Source organism: Akebia trifoliata, chromosome 9 (genome assembly GCF_017979445.1).
Source record: "Akebia trifoliata isolate Shusen 1 chromosome 9, ASM1797944v1, whole genome shotgun sequence".
In the NCBI taxonomy this organism is placed as follows: Eukaryota; Viridiplantae; Streptophyta; class Magnoliopsida; order Ranunculales; family Lardizabalaceae; genus Akebia; species Akebia trifoliata.
The window spans coordinates 22023073-22038786 of record NC_141383.1 but is presented as its reverse complement, the minus strand read 5'-3'; the positions used below and the strand labels follow the sequence as shown (position 1 = coordinate 22038786).

The following is a 15714-nucleotide window of genomic DNA, read 5'->3' as shown; positions in this document are numbered from 1 at the left end:
AGTTTAAGGGTTACTTAATGAAACTCAGTCAAAAACGTTAATGTTGTTATGTGTCACTCCGATTAGATCCTTTTCAGGACTCGATGAGAGTTTATACGTGAACTTCTCGACTCTAACCACTCATCAACTGTAGAAGTTCGCTCTACCTCGAGATCTCCCTTGAAAGCTCTTAGCTCGGTGGGCGGCCTGCAACAAGAATATTCTGACGATCAAGTTAGTATTAGTGTCGAGCTAATAAAGAGTTCTCAGAGTAGATTTTTTCTAATATTTGACACGAGTTGCAACCTGGTATTTATAGGGCTCTTGACTGATGGATTTCCCAAGATATTCTTAGTGATTTCTCTTAGAGTTGTTGCACCTGCTCTTTAACTTGATAGTTGCAGGAGTTGCTACAACTATCCTGATAGGTCTAGGGCAGTTGCAATCAATCTGTCAGGCAGTGAGTTATCACATCTGTCCTGTCAGTGATAGCGTTGTCACGTCAGCCCTAAGTAATCCGACTTGTATTTTAAGCTCGGTACATTTTCCACATAACTCGGTGGGTCGGTAATTATTTATGTTGGTCGCCATGTGTGAATAGCTCCGATAACTACTCTCCACAATACCCCCTCTCAAGGTCTTGGATCTATATCTGAGACCTCGAGATACATAAAAGCTGACACATGGCAACCATCAATTAGGTGTCAATTTGTCTTGGCTCATTAATTGCATTAACTTATAACGTCCGCCCTTCTATTAGGATTCACAAAGATTCTCTCTATTTTTTTGATTTTTATAATAAGTTTAATGGAACTCAGTCGAAAACGTTAATGTTGTTACGTGTCACTCCGATTAGATCTTTTTCAGGATTCGAGGAGAGTTAATACGTGAACTTCTCAACTCTAACTACTCATCAACAATATGATATTTTTCTCTCTTTAATAATAAAACATGTGTTCGAACATATTCAATCTTCTCATATGTTCGAACATATTTTTCGTTGAAAACATAATTGAACACTCACAATATGCATCTTATCTTAGAATTAGAATGTCTCCAATTATTTTGATAGAGATTATTTCGATTTCTCTCCTAATCGAAACATTACCTCGAGATGAGATTTTAATTCGATCCAATTAATTACAAACCGACTAGAAAATTAATGGAAACAGCCGAGCAGGCAAGGATATGCCACGTGGTATTTTGAATTAGAGTCAAAACCAGTTTCCTTATTTTCCTATGGACTATTATGGTGTTCATCCAACGGTTGAGATGGAAAGATAAATACAGATTTCTTAGAGATTAGTTCTCAATGAAAATTCCAAATCCCTATAATTCGTTCCTTAGGCTTTGAAGCATCTTTCTTATTTTTTCACTTTGAGCTTCAAAGAAAACTAAATCGGGATTCGAGAGACAGAGAGACTGAGACAGAGACAGAGACAGAGAGAGAGAGAGAGAGAGAGAGAGAGAGATGGGAGAAGAGAAGCGACACCAGATGATGCAGAACTTATTTGGCGATCAATCTGAAGATGATGAAGAAGAAGAAGTCGATTCAGCGCAGGATTCGACCCATCAACCTGATTACCTCTCTGTAAGGCCCCCTTTCCTAATATTGTTCTTTTTTTCTTCGAAGAAAAAAAAATTGATAGAGAAACCCTAGAATTGGGTTACTATCTGAAAGAAAAACCCTAGACTTGGGTTTCTATTTCTCTGCAATTATACCCATAGTTCTTTTCCGGAATTTACAGACGTTTCCGAGCTCCTTAATTGATAATTAAATATATATTTTTTATTTTTAAATATATTTTTTGAAAATATCTATGTAAACTCTATTGATGTTTCGGAGTTGTTCGGTGTTTTTATGTAAAAATTCAGAATTTATACAGATATGTTTGTCAGAAAGGTTTAATTAGAACCATTTATGGATTTATATGTATTGCATATAGGAAGAATGTGAAACATTGGTGAGAGATCGTGTATTTGTTTGTTTTTGTTGCCCTTGGAGTTGTTTGGATCATTGCATGGGAAATAAAAGTTGTATGTATTTGTCTTTTATTTTGGAAAATGTGTGAATTGGTGTACGGGGCGGATCATGGGACATAAGTAAAAACATATGTAAAAACAATGGTTTTTCAAAATATGGGTTGAGCTGATTTTTTGTGAGGATGATCTCTATGATGAGTAGATCATCCTCACAAAAAATCAGCCCAATCTGAAACTTCTAAATCCATCAAAAGTGGTTTACAAATTATTGGTACAAAATCAACGGTCCACTTTCTAAATCACTTTTGATGGGGTTAGAAGTTTCAAATTGGGCTGATTTTTTTAGAACGATGCTCTCATCATAGAGATCATCTTCACAAAAAATCAGCTCAATCCGAAACTTTTAACCCATATTTTGAAAAACGATTGTTATTACATTGTTTTTACATATGTTTTCGCTTATGTCCCATGATCTGCCCCCATTAGTTTGTATGTATATATATAGATTTGTTTTTTTTGTTTTTGGTGGGTCAAGTTAGGTCTGTTAATTTCATGCAAGCATCTTAATTTCTAATTCTGAGTTAGTCGTAGAAACCATCTAATTCGGGTACTTTTAATCATGGTTTTAAATCTCGTACGAGAGACTGAGACTAAGACGACTCATCCGATATGTCTCGGTATCGTCCACCAACGAGACGGATAAACAAGTCAAACGATTCAAACGGGATTTAAAACCATGCTTTTAATTCCCTGTGCTGGTTTAGTAAGACTTTTCTTTGTTCTTAAATATATTTTCTTCATAAACAGAATTTGCTACGAGGTTTCAAGCATGAGAAATGGGATCCTCTTATTAAAAATGTTTTGATAACAGTTGTGTGGCTCTTTAAGTGACATTAAATGAATCCTCGCCAGTTTTGCTTGGTCTGCTATGTTGGGAAAAGTTCTCACGATGGATCGTCTTATTGCTCATGGTTTTCACAGTTTTCACTTTGTAAGTCCGATGTGGTATCTGTCTACAAACTCTCCATCCCAGTGTGGTTAAGGGGAGTGCCTTATGGTGAGGTGGACCAAAGGCGCTTTAATACATGTGAGGCTCGGCAATTTGAGTGAGGCTCGCGCCTTGACTACTCCTCAATCCGAGCGCAAGACGCACCAGGCGCACACCTCACTAAAAATGAATTAATTTATTTAAATAAGACACTTATTTCATATTTGATTGTATAGTTTTTACGTACAAAATAAGATTTATTTGGAAAATTCAATTTTTTACCATTAAAAATATGGAATTTTACATTTGGTGATTTTTTACTTGGCCCAAGCCTGTTAGGGCTCAGTCGACTTAGGCCTGATAAGGGTACATGGATTGTCTAAGCCCACATTTTTAGGGCCTGATCAGGGTTCAACCATGCCTGACCTGAACCTGCTCATTGATAGTCCTAGTTGGCCTACTTCTACTTTTACTTCTTTTTCTCTCTATTTTTTCTTTTACTATTGATTGTTCTTCTTCTTGAAGTGTTGAATACTTTAACTTGTTTGTAAAAACTCACATTTATACTAAAATATGTAGAACCCACCTTTCACTATTTAATTTTTATAATGTTATTGTACCTTACTTTACTCAGGCATGCACCTTAAGTGTGCCTTTCACCTTTAACCATATGCTTCATCCATAGTGTATTATCCTGTGAAATTTGGTCCCATTTCTTAATATGATTCTAGATGGAACTCGTATTTGAGAAACAAAATAGAGAGTGGGAAGAGGGGTACAAGTGAACAACCAAATCGATGTGTAACCTTGGGAAAAGAACATCTCCTCCTTAGCACAATTATTCTATTAAACCCCCCTCTCAAAACTACCTCCATTAGTTTTTCTTCCACTACCATTATATCCTCCCTAACATAGTCACCAGAGTCTCCAATTTATTGAAAAAGTCACGATTAAGTCGTGACTTTTTTCTTCACCGATTTAATCACGGTTTAATTGCGACTTTTTTTAAGGCACGATTTTTACGAGCTTCGTGACGAAATTACAAATTTTAAGATTAAATGATGAACTTTGCGATTAATCAAGAAAAATGAAATATGAAATTGATATACTAGTAAGAGAATATGACCTCAACGAAGATGGTGGTAATCATTCCATCAATAAAACATGAGATAATAATGATGTAAATGAAGATGACATTGAATTTGATGTTTTAGTCTAGTTGATAAATCCTAAGTCAGACTTATGGTTGTTATCTTTTTTATATTTTGAATAATATAAATCTTGACTATATTGTGGACATGTGGTTACTTGTTGTGAATGCATGGATGAAATCAGTATGGGGTTTGGTAATTGATTATTATAGTTCAATATGGTATTTAATGATATAAAATGAGAATACCACTTAGTAGGAACAATTACAAGTCCTAAGCCTAACTTGATTTTTTTTTTTATGTTAACCGAATATATCGATTTTTTCCTCTTGCCGACTTATTCCCGAACTCCGACTTTGTGAATATGCTCCCTAATAGGTAAGGTAAACCAAAGAAAGAAGGAACTGCGGTATACTTGTCACTCCTTCACCATTATTAAAATTAAAAGGAAAAACAAAACTAAAAAAGAAAGCAATAGCTGGACCCTTGATCTGGTCCATTTATTGAAATCCCAAAATAGCAAGTATGAGAGGCATCCCAAACATCAATGGAAACGAATCAGTTTTCGGATCTCTTTATGGTCGTCCCTTGATACCTTCATTGATTATAGAATTACGAACAATTTCGTTGTAGACTTCGCCATTGATCCGACTGTCCACGTGCACATCATGGCCATTGATCATGCCATCATTTCTTATCTCTATTTTGTGTGATGTGGTGGTTCCTTAAGTCAGGTTATTCGCTGTTTGAAAGTTGGCTTTGTCAGGAGTTTTCAAGTACTAATAGGATTCTATGTGTTTTAACTCCATTTGTTGTTTTTGGGGAATCTGGAATGAGAGGAAAAGCTATGTATTCAAGGGGGAGGAGCATTCTCTGTAGGAGATCTTCGTCAGTTTTGGTGAAACATCTTTAAGGAGTTCAAAGGGGCCTTCTTTGGGATAGACTGATAGGATGTGCAGTTTTAGAGAGTAGGATTTTTTTTTTTCCGGGCTGGTTTGTTGTTTTTATTTTTTCCTTGTTCGTGTATGCTGCTAGGCTCAATCTATTTTTACCTATTAATCTTATATCAATAAAAAATATATTATTTTGATGGAAACCACAAGTAAACTTGCAGACCTTTGTTAGAAGAATAGTGGAAGACTAGGTTGGATTTGAATAGTTGTAATGTTGTCATCAAGGCTTTTGAACATTGTGACAAAGACATGAATCATTCTGCATGGTGAGATTTCAGGAAAAAAAAGTTTAAAGTTGGGAAAAAATGGGGAATTTTTTTCTTGGTGGTCATGTCACTTTTGAATTTCTTATTTACTTTAAACGGGTTCTTAATTATTGGTTTCCGTTCCCTTGTAATATGGGCATGATGCTTTTCATCGAGTGATTTCTGTAACTTTCTATTTTTTCCCTTCACTGTATACTTGAAGTAGCTAAAGAAAATTGAAGCACAATATGCATTATTAACTGACTGTGACATCATTATGTGATATTTTCTATCCAGGGTGAAGGGGAAGGTGTGGCAGAGCTTGAGGGTGAAAGTGAAATTGATGTTGAGGGGCAAGGAGAGGTGGATGTGGAGAGCGAAGCAGAATTACATGAGGTAGATCCTGATCGAGGAGAGAGTGAAGTTGAAAGGGCTCAAAGCTCCCTAGAAAGGGAAGTTAGTGATCAAAAGGTAGAGAGTGAAGGAAAAGAAGCTGAAAGTGATGAACAAGAAGAATATGGCCAAAGGGTCGTAACAAGTAGGAGGCGAGAAGTAATTGATAGTGAATCGGAGAGGTCTGAGGAAAACCATTATGTTGACAATGAAGATGAAGTGGCTGATCTTACCAGAGAACCGAGGTAATTCCTAATACTTATTCTCTTTCTCAATTTTTCGTTTGATGCCTCTCTAAGAATTCTTTCTTGATTTTTCTTTATCATCTCCATGTTCCCCCTTAGCATGCATGCTGAATTACTTGCTTTTATTTACATGTTTGCGGGTCCAGTAGAGCTGGGCCTTGTTTTGATTTTATAGTTGCACCTATGTTTACAAACCACTTTTTTATTAGTTTCTTGAGAAGGCTTTTTTTAAATTATTTTAAAAGTCAAATTTTCTTGTTTATCAGGGAAATTGCTCAGGAAATTGAAAAAAAAAATGACATCAGAAACTAAAGAAATTACAAATTTTATGAATGACATTCATGGGCATTATGAAAGTATTGCATTAGTTTCAATGCACACATATTATGAACAAACCATACTTTCGGATATGCTTCATTTCTTCCCTTCATTTTAGGTCTCTATGGTTTTTCTAAACCATTATTGCAAGAATGTTCTGCTACTGCGCCATGCCTGCTTTGGGGTTTGTAGATTGGTTCCAAAATAACCTATTTTCTACTTTACAATGTCTTCTCAAGATCCATGCCCACTCATGCTTCGGACCTCCGCTGCACCAAAATATCTGGTTCAGGACCTAAAAAGCATCTAATTTCAATTTCTTGAAAGCAATTATTGTTGTCCACCTTTTTTTTTAACAAAAAAAAATTGTTATCCCCTACCCACCTAATAATAGATGATAATGATCTTTTAATTTACTGAGATTACTTTAGATAAATTGCATGATTCTGAGTTTCTTCAAGTAGGTCTCCCAGTGAGGAAAAAGATCAGATTCCTGTTTCACACCCAGTTGCTGAGATTCGTGATGTATTTGGTGATTCTGAGGAGGATGAATCAACTGAGTATGGTAATCAAAATGACCTCAAGCAACGATCACATGTGAGTGCAAAAAAACTATGTATTTTTATTAAAATTTTCAACTGTTGACATTCTTAGTGACATCGATGGGTTACCTAGTAAAAATTATACATAAACAAATCATTTTCTTCCTCTGTTAGAGTTCTCCTGTGGAAGAAGAAGGGAGCTATGAGAAGAATCTCAGACCAGAGGATATAGTTCCCGATGAAGATGCTCAGTATGAATCAGAAGAGGAGAACTATGAGCAAAAACCAAAGGAGAAACCAGTTGGCCCTCCGCTGGAACTGGAGATACCACTGCGTCCACCCCCGGGTCAACCGGATAAGGTTCATTTATATTCTTTCTTCTATATATAATTGAATTTAGTTAGCTTCGTAAAATGAGCACCATAAGATGTCTTTGAATCTACTTTGATACCACTTGACGGAGGGACGATTAATCTGCACTATGCAACTAGAAAAATGGTAGGACGGGGGGTAATAGATTAGACTTCAATTACCGATGAAGCCATATTTCTTAGAGGTAAAGTAGGAGGTTAATCCGAGCCTCAAGAGTTTACAAAAGGAACTTATGAACCCTGAAGGAATCTCATTCAATATTTATGTCTCTTTTTATGATGATACCATAAAATCTATTTATAAGAACATAAAGCCCTCAACCCTGAAGGCAATCTCTTTCAATATTCGTGGAGGCCTCTTTCCAAGATTTTGTGTTCAAATGGGTCTCTCTTTGTCATGCTTAGTTTTTGGGTGCTTTGTAGTTTTTTTTGCATTGTCATGCTCAGCCTCCTTTAATCTTTTTCTACTCATTAATCAAATTTTACACTAATCCAAAAAAAACCTTAGAATGTAAGTAACAAATACCCACCATCCATCTAAACTAACTTTTTTTTTTGGGTGTTATTGTGTTAATGATTAAAATACCCTTACATATTGTCACTTCGATTACTTTCAAACTTTGGGCACTATATGCGGTCTAAAATGTTATAATCTTAAAAGAAGTCGTGAAGTGGTACTAGATCTCGAAACAATCTTTGCAACACAACTGGCAGCTTCTCAATTGCACATTTGAGTATAAAGTTATGCTTCTTTCAAGGTTTCTGTCTCTAAACCTGATTCGACTGGAAGATCCTGCTCTCTTTCCCAAGTATCTATTAGTTGTAGCTTTGTGTTCCATACCACTCTTGATCTTTGACCATTTGGTTTGCTATTTTGGGCTGAATCGCTTTCCCACTCCAGAATCTCTCTTGTTTTCTTTAATTTAAATTGTTTTGCAACAACCATTTCCTAGCTCTTCCCCCTCTTACAGCTTAGTTCCCTCCTACACTTGTTCTGCTTACACAACTAAGCTTGCAGTTAAGGGGAAAAGTTTGAAAGTGTTGTGCTTGAATCTATGGAATTTCATAATCTACAAATCTCCAACACGGGTATACCTGTGTAGAAGAGTCCATGCAACATAAATTCTATTGTTTTTTTTTTTTTTGTTGTGGTGCTAGGTGGGTTAGTGTAAGAAGGGGTTCAAGGGGTTTGAATCTAAGACCTTGGGAACAACCTCCACAACGTCTTACCACTTAGCTAAGTGGTCCTTCTTACATAAATTCGATTGTTGATTGGAATACTTGTTTTGATTTCCTAAATTTAAGTAATCTTCTGTTTTTTGAATTTTCATTTAACTTATTTTTTTTATTTATCCTTTTGTTTTGCTCAGTCATCTTCTTATTACTTTTCATGCTAGAAACCCATGAGTTTCTATTTCACTTTGACATCTACTGCTAGGAATTTTCCTTAAATATATTTTTAGCTTCAATCTTGACTACTGTCAATTTTCCTATAATGGTTATTCAATGTTTCAGACGAACATGATCAAAGTTTCAAACATTATGGGCATTGAACCAAAACCATTTGATCCTAAGACCTATGTGGAAGAAGATATGTTTGTGACAGATGAATCTGGATCTAAGAAGCGTATACGCTTAGAAAACAATATTGTTCGTTGGAGGAAAGTTCAAAATCCAGATGGCACAATATCTGTAAGTAAATGCCTGGTTTTAACTATATATTTATCATGACTTTTCCTTTTCATTCAGATAAGTTCTCTTACTTACACTTGTCTCTCATCATTCATGAATCTATGACGGATAACTATATCATGTTATATATATAATGTTAGATAGATTCACCAAGCTAATGCTTTTTCTTCAGGAATGAGTTTAGTTGTTGAAAGTGTTTGTAAATACACATCCTTACTCAGTTAACCAGATTTTTCATATGGAACAAAAAGTAGTTATTAAGACCCAGATTTCTCCATTCTTTTATGTGACATTTTTTGCAATCTTATCTCCAAATTTTATATGAAAAACTGGTCTTTGATCTCCTTAGATATCCTCTCAGATTTGCCCCTATTTAATCAGGAATTCTATGAACCTATCGGCTCTTTTATCTCTTGAATAGGAGAGATCCTATTCTGTATCATCCCTCTCTTTAAAATGGGTGTTGACGTATCAAGCTGGGTAGTCTGAACTCTACCTCTGACCAGCTAATCCATGGCATCCAAAGGGAAGGCCTTGGTATTCTCCTTGTATTCTTCTTCCTAAAAATGATATTCTTTTATTACTTATTTGTAGTTTAATTTTCAAGGTATTATGTGTACATTTCTACTTAGTGAGTATGTTTCTTTTTAGAACACCAGGCCTCCCTTGAATTTACTAGATTGAATTTCATGATTGATAGGCAACAAAAACTCATGAACTATTATAGTGATGTGGTCTCATGGTTCCCAAACAGTGGTCACGCATTCCATATTATGTGAATCATGTTGAATAAAGAACTAAGAAGCGCACTTTTGGATTTACTCTTGCCACATGTGGTGCTGCAATTTTAAATGCTGGAAAAAACTTATAATTCTATGTACCCAAAAGAAAGAAGAGAAAATAATAATGATAAAAAATGGTATAGTTCGTCTGTGAAGCTGTTGAAAGTAATGCATTTTATACTTATTTGACACTTGATTTATTTTTGAAAATGTTCTTAACAGTTCTATGTGTATGCAGCGTGAGAGCAATGCACGCTTCGTTAGGTGGTCTGATGGCAGTTTACAGTTATTAATTGGGAATGAGGTTCTTGACATAACAGTGCAAGAGGCGCAGCATGATCAAGCACACCTTTTCCTTCGACATGGAAAGGTGGTACTCAGGCCCTTTTGACAGCCTAATATTCCCTTTGTGAACTAAATACTGTTTGATGTTTAACAAATTATTGTGGTTTTCCTATCAAGGCTCATACTGGGGCAATTACGGTTTTGTACCCCAGGGGTTTACGAAAACTTTAATTGAGGTTGCATGTTACAACCTTCTTCTATTTACTATAAGTCTCATCTTTTGGGGGAATCAGTTGGTATCTCCTTGTTTTCTTCCCCTGTTTTTAAAAGAATTATCTTACTCATTTGTCTAATCCAATCTGTAGTTTTGATAGAAGGCTTCGTTGGCTATGCCATTTTTTTCTTCTTTCCGTTTCTTAAGTTTGGGACCTTTTGAAGTTGGATTTCTGTACATGCGTATGGATTTTTCTTTTTGTACAAACGCCTTTTTTTAAGTTAAACTCTGCTGGACTTTTTCTATTTCCATTTCTATTCAGAAACTAGACTGGTTGGTTACTTATCCTTGAAATTTTTCTATGTTATCAATGTAGGGAATCCTCCAATCACAAGGAAGACTTCTAAAGAAGATGAGGTTTATGCCGTCATCCTTAACGTCAAATTCTCATCGGTTATTGACTGCTCTTGTTGATTCGCGGCATAAAAAAGTTTATAAGGTCAAGAACTGCATCACTGACATTGATCCTGAGAGAGAGAAGGAAGAAAAGGAAAAGGTAACTAATTATTTAAGGTGAAACTTTTGGAGATTAACATGTCTGATAATGCTGATTGTATTGGGAATTTTTATCCCTTGAATTGATTCGGCTGGGCATTCAAGAGTTGAGATCCTGTCAGCCAGTAGTTTCGTGTAAAATTGACGTGACCCGTATTAGCTCCGCCAGTCAAACTTGCAAATTTAATGATTGAGTCTTGAATTGAGTCCGAGTTTTTGATCATTGGCCATGCTATGTTTTTCTATATTTCTTGTTCTTTTACAGGCCGAGGGACAATCAATCAGAGCTAATGAACTTCTTCATCGGAAGCGGGAAAAGGTCACCAGGAAGTATACACAAAGAGTAGACAAGGGGCGTCAACTTTCGCCCGGGTTCTTGGAGGAAGCACTTGATGAGGTGTGCTGCTTGCCATTTTTTCCCTTTTATCAATCTCTGCTTTGGCTTTCCCAATTGTGTTTGACAATTGAAAGAGCGTTGTTTATAAATTTTATGAAAATAATAGGACCAATCCCAGTTAATTAATTAATTAATTTTTTGGTCGATAATTTTGCACAGCACAAACATTTTATGGGCCTATTATAGCCCGTACTCTTCCTTTTATGGGTTTAAAGAAAACACAATCACACATTCTCACACATTTTTTTCAAATGTTTTTCTTACTGTTGCCCAGGATGACGAGCCCGACTATTACGAATCTCGTCGCTCAGCTCGCCATCGCTTTGAGGAAGACTTGGAAGTAGAAGCACAAGCTGAGAAGCGCATTATCAATGCAAAGAGGGTACAATTTTGTAGATTGTTAGAATAGATTTTGTTTAAACATTTGCAAGCCTAATTGTTTTTGCTGTTTCTTGCTAAAATCTGTATCCTGGTTACCATTATCAGACACAGGTACATAAAGATATGCCGCGGAAATCATCTGTGCCAGCTGTTCGATCGTCTCGACGTCCAGAAGAGGAGTTCTCTGAAAGCGAGAAAGAGGAGTCTGAGTACGAAACTGATGGGGATGAAGATGAGATGTCTCCCTTGCGTAAGAGGGCAGAGGAGCCAGAGCATGAAGATGATGAACCAGATGAAGAGGAGGCGGAAGGAGCAAATGAAGCATCATCACAGGAAGAAGCTGAGGTATGGATGTCTTTAAGGTCTTCTGCCTAAACATAAAATAGTGTACAAATGGCATAGCTGTACACATGATTTAAAATACCGGAATGTATTGACCAATACTTATCGATATTGGCGAAGACCGATATGAAACATTAGCCCCTAATGTTTCGGGAATGTAGCGAATGTATCAACTGATACCGTATCGGTTTTTTCATTAACCGAAACATTCAATTGATATGAAATTTTAAACCTTGGCTGTACACATGGTATAAACTTCGACTTTTCCCTAAACATGCTCAAGTAATAAATTGGGGAGTGTTTCGGGGAAGTTTAATCCAACATGGAATACTTATGTCAGGATTCATCAATTTAGATTAGTTTAGAGAATGATTACCACAACATGGGAATAACTCACTCATATTAAAAGAAATGATAGAACATGCATGTTTACAACACTCACAATTCATTTTCTCACAAAGAAGACATTCATTTGGAATAAAATTTACTGGAGGACTAGCAGTCCACACGCAGACATAAGCATATGAAAGACCAAGGAAATGTTATAATTAATTATTATTTCTTGTAATTTAAATAGTAAAATTCAATTACATTATTTATTTTTCATGGCCATATTGGCATATGTTCATTTTTTGGGTTTTCTTACCCTAAAATTTTGAATGGTAACAAATAGAAGTTTAAATGCATCTTTTGATCCAAAGATCTATTAATTTTTTACTTTTGTAGTACTATTGTATATTAAATACTTAAATTAAACAGGAAATTGTTGACATTAATTTTCACTTGAGGACAACTTCAAAATTCACATCCTAAACCTACAAGTTGTTATCGATGCGTGCATGTCTGTCTCCTCCCCCCCTCTTGCTTTAAATGGGATGAGAGATAGTCATGAGGCTGCTGTATAGTTGTTACTTCTATACAATGGCTTAGAGAAATTCTCTTTCACGAGGGTGGGGTGGAGGTGATTGTTATATCCTACCTACAAACCCTATTAGAACAAAGTATGCTATTCCAACCATGTAGTATTAGAAAAAATAGGTTGGAACTAGAATATAATACTTATAAATTGTAATAATCCACTTGGGTGTATTTTGGCCCAAAGACCATGAAAGATGAGTCTACTTCCTCACTGATCAAAATGTTGATATATTGTATCGATGGTATTTTGGTATAAGGTTGTGAGGGACCTTAGATCAGACCATAATATGCATTCATATGTTTTATAATTTTATGTTTCTTGGGGTCTTCTGCAGGAGCCCAGGCGAAGGGATAAAGACTCTAGGGGTGGAATTAAGCGTAAGGAGATTGAGTCGGATGAGGACTCTCCTCCAAGAAAGACAACAACTCATCGCCGAATGGCGTTAGTTTATGATAGCGATGAAGAATGAAAACTAGCTCCTGAAGATCACAACAGCAGTGAGTAATTCCTGTTTGTCTGAGAAATTCTTCAGACTCAACATTCATTTTCCTTTCTTTGACAGTTCATTACATTGCATGCATATGTAGACTGCACCTTTTGGGATGTGTATACAATTATTGCTTAGCCGATTAATGCACCTACATACTTACACTGACATGTTCACAAGATCTGTTTTTTGTTTTTTTCCTAATCGGGAAATTTGTTCATTTAAGAAGAAAAACAATTATAAGAACAATGGGATGCTCAGAAAACACAACAAGCGCTTCACTGAACACACACACACAATGCCATGAGCCCCAAGACCACTCAATTAGATTGTGTATAGCGTTAGTGGTTAGCAAATGAAGTTGGGTTCAGAGGGGGGTCGGGGGGGGGGGGGGTGTTGAACCTAGGACGTGGGAACAACACTTCACTCGTCTTGCCACTTAGCTAAGTTGTTTTGTTTTATTTTAGTCGATTTCTCTTCTCTTCTTTTCATCTCGAATCTAGAGAGAGGTTCTAAACACTCCTGTGAATATGATCATTATGAAACCTTTTGGGGATTATACAGCATCTATGCCACAAAGAAACATTGTTCGTTTGTACTATTTTCCATAGACCATTAGAGAGCTTTTTCTTCCGGTCAAGATTAACCTGAATGGTGAAATAGAATCCATTCATGTTACCCATATTTGGTATAAGATGTAGACAATGAGAGTGTTTACTTTATTTCTAATCTTATTTCATCCTGAAAATTTTGAAGATGACTGGTGATCCACGATTTGTTTCCATTAGAGTTCATTGTTAAGTTAAAAGGGAACCTCTACATGTAGGCTTGTAATCAGACTGGTTGTGTGAATTTAACAAACCCAAGGGTGCCAACCAAACAAATGTTGATCCATTGTTCATTTTCTTATAATATTTGGTCGCATTTCCTTGGTCTCTTTGGTTTTAATTGGGTCCCTCCTCGTAAGTTCTCCTTGTTGTTAGTAGAATGGACTAGTAACGTTTTCCATACCAGAAAAAGGATCCTTTTGGCTTTGCTCCCCTCGGCTATCGCTTAGGGGATCTGGAATGAAAGAAACAACAGAGTGTTCAATAATAAGAGTAGCAGCTCTCATGCAGGTTTTTTGGAGATCTTGGGTTTGCTATACCTTTGGTCAAAGCAGAATATAGAGTTCGCGGGGGCTACTTTTGACGATTTTGTGTTTAGATGGCACTCTTTTTGTAATTACTAATGTTGTTTTTCCTTGTTTTGTTGTTTTTATTTGAGGCTTCCTCGGCCTCTTTGTTTCTTGTTTTTCTTTTCTGATCAATATATTATACTTTTCAAAAAAAAAACAAACCCAAGGGTGCCCTAATACTTGAATAGCCATGTTGCCCTTTGCAAGTAACCACTCATTTGTGTGGTATTCTTGACCTTAGTTTAATATTCATCGTGGACTCATAGAAAGTCCGGAGAGGGGCAATTTTGACTCGTCCATGGCTTCTTGGGCACCAACGCACCGTCTAGGCATGTAATATACTCCTGATTGTTGTTTGGACGAAAACTCATTCGCGTGGTGTTCCAGACCTCATTTGAGTATTCGTCCAGGCCACCCAGAGAGGCACCACCTCTCCATGACTTAGCCTTGTCGTACATATGCCATAAAATGTTTTTCATCGTCAAGTTTCTAACGTTATTTCCATTTTGTTTTTTGCAGGAGTTGAGGTGGAAGATGAGGTCATTGCTTTCAATTAATTTGATGTGAGAAACTTCTTTCTTCTATAAATTTTCGTAATTTTAAGCTCAAACATGCAAATGATCGACTGTTACATATTATTCTGATTATATGCCCCTTTTAATTTGACATTTAAAATGAAATTCAAATTTCAATAACTCAATCCATGAAAGACTTTAAAGAGTGAGGGTGATGGTGTTATTTGTTTTTTTTTAACTTAATCATTCCCTGGATAATGTGGGTATTTGTTATGCCCCCTTCTGAATATGAACAAATTTGAGTTGAATAATTTTTCATGGAAGAGTTTTTTTTCTTGTACACTCAAAGAGTTATATCGCTTTTTCAAGTTGTTTTACTCTCTTGTGAGCATGGTTTTAAATCTCGTCCGAGCCCGAGATGACTTGTACGATATGTCAAAACAAGTTTTAAAACCATACTTGCGAGCCTTTACCAAAGAATGTTTTGGCCCAGCTGAAGATGGCCTGATTGGTGATTTCTTGGTATTTGACCAGCTAACTCGTCTTAGTCAAGGGTTAGTGTCTTGATCTCGAGCTCGAGCTCGTAAAGGAAGGGTTGGGTTCACATTTTTTGAGTCTTTTTAATTACGGTCAAGCTATGGTCTAACAATGACCTGCTATATTTTGTAACTGTGTTTTATATGTTACAATATATTACGACGTAAATGATTTATAATAAAAGCTAAATAAAGTATATCATATAGTAAGAAGTTTGAACATTTTTTCAACTGTGATGGAAATTGAACCTATAATTTGATAAT

The 15714-nt window shown here is 36.0% G+C and overlaps 1 protein-coding gene across 1 annotated transcript; it reads left to right on the top strand.

Moving 5' to 3' along the window:
• The first annotated feature begins 1372 nt into the window (after nt 1–1372).
• VIP4 (leo1-like family protein) lies at nt 1373–15123 on the top strand. Its single transcript, XM_086454696.1, has 12 exons — nt 1373–1570; nt 5597–5937; nt 6720–6852; nt 6972–7157; nt 8684–8860; nt 9881–10012; nt 10518–10697; nt 10962–11093; nt 11368–11475; nt 11580–11819; nt 13070–13232; nt 14919–15123. Exons 1-11 carry the CDS (start codon nt 1451–1453, stop codon nt 13202–13204), a joined length of 1884 nt encoding a protein of 627 aa, XP_086310822.1. The 5' UTR covers nt 1373–1450; the 3' UTR covers nt 13205–13232; nt 14919–15123.
• Nucleotides 15124–15714: the final 591 nt, after the last annotated feature.

Coding starts and splice junctions, on each gene's coding strand:
- VIP4 (XM_086454696.1), top strand. CDS start 1,451: ATGGGAGAAGAGAAGCGACACCAGATGATGCAGAACTTATTTGGCGAT. Junction 5,938..6,719: donor GATCTTACCAGAGAACCGAG/GTAATTCCTAAT, acceptor TTCTTCAAGTAG/GTCTCCCAGTGAGGAAAAAG. Junction 7,158..8,683: donor CCCCGGGTCAACCGGATAAG/GTTCATTTATAT, acceptor TCAATGTTTCAG/ACGAACATGATCAAAGTTTC.